Source organism: Elephantulus edwardii, unplaced genomic scaffold, assembly GCF_000299155.1.
Source record: "Elephantulus edwardii isolate Elephantulus edwardi_28Jun2011 unplaced genomic scaffold, EleEdw1.0 scaffold00158, whole genome shotgun sequence".
Classification (NCBI taxonomy): Eukaryota; Metazoa; Chordata; class Mammalia; order Macroscelidea; family Macroscelididae; genus Elephantulus; species Elephantulus edwardii.
Window position 1 is genome coordinate 7,712,332 of NW_006399908.1, and position 8,685 is coordinate 7,721,016.

Sequence of the window (8,685 nt, forward strand, 5' to 3'; positions counted from 1 at the left end):
TTCTCTTGCTTATTGCTATCGCTAAGACTTCCAATACAATATTGAATAAGAGAGGTGAGAGTGGGCATCCTTGCCTAGTTCCTGTTCTTAAAGGGAATGCCTTTAACCTCTCTCTGTTGAGAATGATGTCGGCTTTCGGGTTTGCATAAATACTTTATACTATGTTGAAGAAATTCCCCCCTAACCCTATTTTGTTGAGTGTTTTAAATCAGGAAAGGGTGTTGGATTTTGTCAAAGGTCTTTTCTGCATCAATTGATAGAATCATGTGGTTTTTTTTCTTTGCTTTGTTAATGTGATGACTTACATTGATTGTTTTCCTTATGTTGAACCATCCTTGCATACCTGTTATAAAGCTGCTTTTATGACTCTTATGTCAGTATAATTCTTTCCCATCTCTGTCTCTGGTTTATTCATTGGGTTTTTAATATGCTTTTTAAAAAAAAAAACAAACAAACTTAAAGAAACTTCATTAATGGGCTTCTGGGCTGGATTCCTTGGTCTGGAGAGAGAGACAGACCAAGGGAAAACTGAGCCTAATGTGGGTTGGGCAGGTTTTTAGGATCTTTAGGGATAAAAGAGAGGGCATTCCATTGTGGTTTAACCAGGTGGGTGAGGCCATTCACTCCTATGCTGACAAGCTGATAATTTTTGAATCCTTCATTCTTCCCCTTTGAACTTGGTCTGGGCCTGATATCCCAGCCTTTGTCTTCAGAAAAAAAGGTTGACATCTTTATTCTAGCTAATTCCTGTTGAACAGGGCCAAAGATCTGGGGCTTAGAGGCTGGACTGGGTTGGCCTGGGACCAGTAGCCAGGGGAGAATATGGATGTCACAGCAGCTAGGTCAAGTTGGTCATTTCTTTTATCCTGCTAGAATTCTAAGTAAGAATCCAAAAAGGCAGGAAGCATTTAGTAACAATATGAAGAGCTTCTTAGGGCTTGGGATCTGAGTGCGGTGAAGAGCAGTAGGGCCCACCATTTAAGAGATGTAGGAGGTCAGCTTAGCTAAATAAGCATGTTTGCCCTGGAAAGGTGGAACTAATGGGCATTACCTGTGACCTTAATTGCTGTGGGGGTAGCTAGGATGATTGTGCAAGGTGTGTCTTAGCATGGTTGATGAGGTTTGATTGCATACTGTTTGATGAGGATGGCATCTCCTGGGGTGACTTCAGTTGCTTGGTTAGACCCTCAGGTAAGGATCTGGGTATGCAGCTGTCTGCGTGTTCCCAGAGTAGCTGTCTGCTATCTGAAGGGTTACCCTGGCTTCAGCAAGGTGGGTGGGGATCAACCTGATCATTTTCAATCTTCAGTGTCCATGCCTAAGAGGTTGGCAAGGATGAGAAACGGGTTTGGTGGAAGGGCTGCCGCACTGTGGTTAGGTGCCAGAGGGCAGTCCTACTGTTTTGTTTTTTTTTTTGTTTGTTTGGTTTGTTTTGTTTTAAGAAAAGGTTTAATTTTTTTTCTTCGTCTCCCCCACCCCCATCATAATATTTGAAGCTGTCTGCTGCTTTGTTAATATTACTTAGTTTTTCTTGGCATTTGTTAGGCCATTTCTATTGAATCTTCATAGCTTGTTGACAGTTATTTATGTTATTCTTTGTTAATTGAAAACTTAAAGTATTCCTTTTATGAGGGAGCCAATTTGCTATGCCAGGAGTCTTTTTTGAGCCTGTGTGGTGGGAAAGCTCCCATTTCTTAAGGTTCTTAATCTTCTTTTTGGACTGCAGTGAATCCTTGCAGGAATCTAACCTGAATCTTTTTAAGTTTGGAATTGTCCTTGGCAGTACGGATGAGCACAGTTGCCAGAGACTAAGCCTGTGAATCTTTATGGGAGCAGACTGTCATATCTTTCTCCCCTGGGGTGGCTGATGGATTTAAAGTGCCAAACTTTTGAGTACTGGTTCAACTTTTTAGTCATTGCACCCTCCGGGTTCTTGTAGTGATTATACCTAGTCATCCCATGTAGTCAGTTGGTGTTATGTGACAACATATACAATAATGGTAACTTGAAAAATTTCTCTCTTTGGATTTTCATTTTACTTTGACATTCAGGTGAAGACTGAAATGCCCACTCCTCCTTGTGGCATTCTCTTCTCAGTACCTCGAGCTGTAACATTTTTGTCCTTTATAGAAACAAAAACATCATACCAAATCCAATGTTATTAAGTAAATTCTGACTTCTGGCAGCTATGAGTGTGAAGCAGAAGTGCACTCCATAGGATATGTATATCACTGCACAGATTACAATTATTTGTTTTTGTGCTATTAATATCTAGCCACACATTCTTCAATAACAATCTTTATTGCCTTGATTATTAGGTTGTGAAATATTTAAGGTAGGAGAATCTGCCTAGGATTTTTGATTGAAGCTCAATTTCAAGAATACAAAGGTTTTACACCCTTTGGCCAATTGACAGCACTACAATAAATGGAAAAGAGACTGATGTTGTTATCAATTTCAGCTTGTTTGGTTCCACAATCAGTACTCTTAGCACCATCAGTCAGGAAATTAAAAGACAAATTGTGTTGGGGAAATGTGCTATCAGGACCCTCTACAAAGTGTTAAGGAGTAATCATGTCAGACTAGAGACAAAGGTGCATCTGATTCAGGCCATTTTCTTTGCAATTACTTGCTATGTATCAGAGAGATGGACAATGACCAAGGAGGACAGACAAAGAATCAATGTCTTTAAATTGTGGTACTGGAGAAAAATATTGACCATATAATGGTCAAGAGAACAAACAGATCTGTCCTGAGAGGGTAAACTCAAGTTTCTTTTTGAATATTTTGAAGCTCTGTCTCACATACTTTGAGCACGTGGCCGAGAGAGATCAGTCCCTGGAGAAGGACATCGTGCTTGGAACAGTGGAGGGACCACACAAAAGAGAAAGACACTGGCTGAGATAGATTGACACAGTAACTGGGGTAATGTGTGTAGGTGTGTCAGAGTCAGTGAGACTGGCTCAGAATAGGGCAGACTTCAGAGATATTGAACATAGGGTTGCTATGAGTTGTAGGCAACCCTATGGCACCTAACAACAACAGCAACAACAATATGCCTTGGGTATATAGCATGTACTCAAGAAATACTGTTGCATGAAATAGCTGTTGTGATGACAAAATAGACAATTCTCTTGGATAAATGTGCTGACACCTTGAGGGATGATCAAAAGGAGCTACCAAACAGCTCAAACAAAAATATTTGAACTTACCATTATGTCAAGTAAATAAGAAAAACAGAATTAGCAAGAACAGAAATTCATGCCAAAAATATAAATCACTAAAAATAAGAATCTTATAATTTCATGATAGGTAATAATTTTCCTCACTTTCGTAAGTTATTGGGTGAAGGCCATTTTTATTCATTCTGAAGTGGAAACATTAAGAGAAATAGAAAGATAGAAGCATCTACCTGGCTTAAGTATTCCAGACCAGGAGGGAGATTGACTGTTGGTGGGAGACTGCCTGGTGGAGGGAGATCAGGCTGCCAGAGTTGGTTTCTTGAAATGAAAGACGAGGCATTGAAGTTTTGTTCTGCATCAGCTGCTCCAGGAAGTAAACCAGGTGGACCTCTACTTTTGTGGTTCTGTGTATCTGTAAGAGGATGAAAATTTCAACCTCTATTTACCTTTGCTGTGATATCATTCATACATTTCAACCAATAGTAACTACATAGAACACAATAGAACTGCTCCATAGGATTTCCTAGACTTGAACCACTTTCTGAGAAGATCAAAGCCTTCAGTATGAATTTTACCTCATCGTGAATAAAACAGATAATCCTCAAAGTTGGATCAATAAGCAGCATTCTAATCGAAGGAGAAAATACTGAAGCTGTCAAGGATTTCATTTTATTTGGATCCACAATCAATGCACCTAGAAGTAGCAATCAAAAAATCAAATAGTATATTGCATTGGGAAGATCTTAGGTTAAAAAAAATCCTCTTTAACATGGGGGATTGGGAGAATAGGATAAGAGTGAATAGATAATGACCATTATACTGGAACAGATGAAAGAAAGAACTGTCTAAAATGAATATATGATTAAGCATTATGCATATGACAACAGCCCATATCATTGCAAAGAGGACTGGGGCAGGGGGAGGAGAAGAGGTAGGCAATTGTACAACAATAAATGAATAAGAAAAGTGAACTGGGGGAGCTCTGGTGGCCTAGTGGCAAGGAGCTGCAACTACAATCCTAGAGGCTCACAGTTCGAATCCACCAGATACTCTGCCTGGAAAGGAGGGACAATCTCCTCTTGTACTAGTCAGATCTGATTTGACGGTACACTCACATAAAAATAATAAAATTTAAAAAAAGAGAAAAAGAAAGGTGAGCTGGGAGTAGGGGAAGGGAAGAAAAGTGGGGGTAAAATGTGCAACAATGAATGAATGAAAATCTAACTTCTCTGTAAACATATATTAAAATCACAGTTAAAATTTTATTTTAAAAAAAGGTTAAGAAGTAAAGATATTACTTTGCAGACTGAGTTACAACTGTCCCAGTTTTCAGTATCCCATATACATAGAAAACTGAACAACGAATAAAGACTAGGAAAAATTTGGGGGGCTCTAGGGGCCTACTGGTAAGCTGTGAGGCTGTATCCTCCGTGCAATTTACTGCCTCTGAAAACCCACTGGAGGATCAACTATGGATTGATTCTGACTTGATGACAAAGAAGAACAACAAGAAAGATGAACTGAAATCTTATCATTATGGTATGGGCACGAAGTTTTATGCACTGGACTGCTGAAAGAATGAGCATATCTGTCTCGGAAGAAATACAGCCAGACTATTCCTCAGAAGGGAGGATTGTGAGACTTTATCTCATGTTCTTTGAAGAGGTTCTAAGAAGGTACCAGTCCTTAGTAGTCAGGAAAAAAAGGAATGTCTTAATTAAGATGGATTTGCATAATGACTGCATAGCCCAGGTCATCACGATGATACAAGACCAGACAGTGTTCCCTTGTTATATATGTGGTCAGTATGGGTTAGACCCAACAGCACCTGATAATGTAACAACAATCTTAGGGAAACAGCTAACTGCATCTTTAGTGTGGTGGCTGGAGGTTTGGAATGGCTTACTTTTCAATTAGAATCTGAGACCATTTATTTAGCAGTAAACCACTGCTTTTCTTTTAGTCTTTCTCGGTTTTATTTTTTCTGTTATTTCTCTTTCAAAGAGTAAGTTATTTTTTACTAACTGGTCTTTTAGTGGTCTTTTCTTTATTTTCACTACTTCTTGTCACCATAGTTTGGCCACTAGGGCCAAAAGACTGTGGAACCATCTTGGAAGTGGTTATAAGGGAAAGTAAAATTATTTGGTTAAATTATTTCTGAAAATGTCTGTTTGTTTTTTGTTTGTTTGTTTTTTAAGTAAAACATCCATGCAAAGGAATGAGAATTTTATTCCACAATAAAGAAAGACATGGCAAATGGTACTAGATACCTCCTCCCTGAATTATGGTATTTATAATTCCTGAATTGTGTGTTAACAGCTCAGTGCTTAGCCTATGTAAATGGAAAGAAATAAAAAAACAAGCCCACTGCTGTTGAACAAGTCATACTGGCCTTATAGGATGGAGTACAACTGCGTTTTGGGGTGCACTCTGGCGGCCTAGTAGCAAGAAGCTGTGGTACAATCCCCAAAGGCACGTGGTTCCTCCCATGCGATTAACTGCCTCTGAAAACCTGCTGGCGGGTCAGCTATAGGTCCATTCTGACTAGGTGATCCACAACAACAGGGTGGTAAAGCATTTCAGAAGCAAATTGCCACATCTCCCTCTGGTACAGCTGATGAGTTTGAACTGCTGACCCTTCAGTTAGCAGTCCAATGCTTAATCAATTGTACCACAAGAGTTCATTTCCCAGTAATAGAAAAAAATAATTTTTGAGGAAACATGGATTTTGATAGATCATCTAGGAAGGACTGTTAGAAACGGTGAGGTGAAGTCCATTTCTTCAGGTTCACAAAGCATCCCACCAGGCAGTAGCATGTACTACAGTGAGGACAGAAGCTGCCTCAGAAACCTGAGATAAAAATATTAGAGAGTATATTATGTGTTCAGTGGATCATGAGAGGGTTAACCATTTGCAGACCTCGAAGACTCCATCCTGTGGTTTGATGAAGCTCATTGACATGCCTACCAAGTGTGTGAAATATTCAATTAGCCTGTAGTCCTTGGGAAAATGCTAATTGACAATACAGTTTCATGGGTCAGCGAATATCATGATATTAGAAATAATGAATTTTAATATGCTTGTAGGAAATGTCACATAAAAATATATACAATACAGAAGTTCCATAGAGTCTAAACATTTAAAATTATACTATAGAATGTTTTGCAAGTATTAAAGTTTTCACTTTATTTATTGTCAAAGCTGTATTGAGTCTGTATAGACATATGACATTTAACTCCTAATATTGTAGAAAACTGCTCACAGAAATGCTGCAGATAAATAATAATTACATGACTTAATATCTCAAGCAAGATTTCTAGTTAAAAAAACACACACCATTTTTTTCTTCACTTCAATTCTTTTAAATAATAAAGTTCTAAAGATGGAGCGTCAGCACAGGAAAAGGAAGATCCTGGATGAGATGGACTGATGCAGTGACTGTGGTAATGGAGTAAGGTGTGTTGGAAACAATGAGATTGGCTCAGGGTAGAGCAGGGTTCAGAGCTAATGTTCACAGGGATCACTATAAATCTGGCACAAAACAACAGCAATAGACATTTTATCCACTTATATGTTAAGTATTTGGAGTAGGCTACAAAAGGACTGTAAGTCTTTCTTCTGAATATTTTTGCCTTTGAGTTTAGTCTTAAGTTGAGGTCCTTATCATTACTGAGATCACTGTATTTTTGGTAGATTAATCTTATTTTGATCATATGTTGCTTTCCAGTCACTAGTTTCTTCAAAGAGTCAGACCACCACATGAAGGAGGAACTTCTTTGAATTTCTATCTGGCTTTGAATTTCTATCTACTCTTTTAAAAATGTATAAGTAGCTTATAAATATTTTACATACTCTGAAACTCTTTACCTCACAGGCTAGAGTTGTTGCAACTCTTATAAAGCGATGAAATGCTTTAGCTTACGTGTTAGTGACAGTCTTAAGGAAAAAAAAAACTTGTCAAGATATTTTTGTTTGTCTTCAAATATTAAGAAAACAAAGCATACATATTAAAATTAATGATTTTGCTATTGTATATCTACATTATAAAATATATAAAATTTGTTTGAATTTTTCCACTGATAACTTACTTAGTCTGCACTAAATGCTGATGAAAAATGAAAAGATTACTTTGCTTATTCCAAATGTAGGCTTTGAATGGTTGGTAAGAATATACATTTGTTCAAATGTATAGTCATTTTAATTATCCTAAATTAAATGTGCTAATTACAACTTGATTCACTCTTAGCCCATTTGTAACTAGGTTAATATGTTTTCATTAATCATACTGATATTAATTTCTTATGCTAAAGCTTCCAATTGTAGTCTAGAGTTTAAAGTTTTGCTTTTTTAATGAAATAAACCAATGGCATTTCTTTTTTATTTAAGTTTCAGAAAAAAATTTAGTAAGATTGAAACACTTTACCTTAAAAAATAGTCACATCATTGTCTTGTGAGAACTTCTTTGACTTAAAGTAACACTAATAATATTTCTATCATTTCAGATATTTGATGAAAATCTTATTAGCTCTACAATTAATCTGCTAAGTTAAGAAACTATTCTTCTCATATGTACACTTAATTTGCTATCAAAAAAATTTGAAAGATTTTGCTTCCAAAATTCAGAAATATTGCTTATAGTCCATCAAATTAAATACCAATTACTTTAGATTTCCATCTTGAGTTTTACTATACAGCTTTTCTTATATATATGCTATGTTTATACTAATAATCACTAAATTGTTGTTTATAGCTTTGTTTTTGTGTTTTACTAGGCATAATTTGTTTGGGTTTTTTTTGGCATAATTTGTTTTAAAGCATGAAGTTTACTGAGATTAAAAAGTTTGAATTCCAATGTTCAAAAGTGCTCAATGACAGTGTTTAAAGTGTGAATCAATCTGATTGTGATGCTTCTATGACTATTTTCAAAGTCTCAATATAAGGAAAAATTTATTAATAGATTATACTTACCTTTAGAGGCCATGACGTTGTCTGAATCACTTCTTCAAAGGCAGCCAGGTTAAAAGAAAAGGCTTTTCTTGTTGCAGCAAGGAGAAGAAACACAGCATGAATAAAACTTCAGAAGGTGTTTGTCTACCTCATGTCAGCTTACAAACAACAGAAAGAGAACGCCTTGCTAGGTTTCCAGAATGTTGTATTTCAACAGCTTGGACAACAGGGGGAGATGAAGCCACTAAGGAAGGCAAACACCTCTCAGAAACTAACCTCTCTAACTTGGTGATGGAAAGAATAACGTGAAAGTAATGAAAACTGCACAGGAAAATATGCAATACCCACCTTCAGGGTCTTATTTCCACTTTGTTATTTTCCTTATTTCTTTTCTTTAATATAATTTTTTTAAATTTTATACTCGTTTACTTACAAAGTTTGTATACATTATTTTTCACACCAGATCTTTCCCATTTTCTTAAACCACCCTCCCCCCACCCATCAGATTGTGCCACCCTATGATTAGCTCCCCACCAATCCTCACCCCTCTGCTCC

General features: G+C 36.9%; 1 protein-coding gene across 1 annotated transcript in view; it reads right to left on the bottom strand.

Moving 5' to 3' along the window:
- Positions 1 to 8,164, bottom strand: part of PLSCR5 (phospholipid scramblase family, member 5) — a 47,509-nt gene extending 39,345 nt beyond the window's left edge. The window contains exons 1-2 of the mRNA XM_006895112.1: positions 8,152 to 8,164; positions 3,413 to 3,594 (exon numbers count right to left, since the gene is read on the bottom strand). Coding sequence (XP_006895174.1) covers positions 3,413 to 3,594; positions 8,152 to 8,164 — 195 coding nt within the window. The remainder of the gene's footprint in view (positions 1 to 3,412; positions 3,595 to 8,151) is intronic.
- Positions 8,165 to 8,685: the final 521 nt, after the last annotated feature.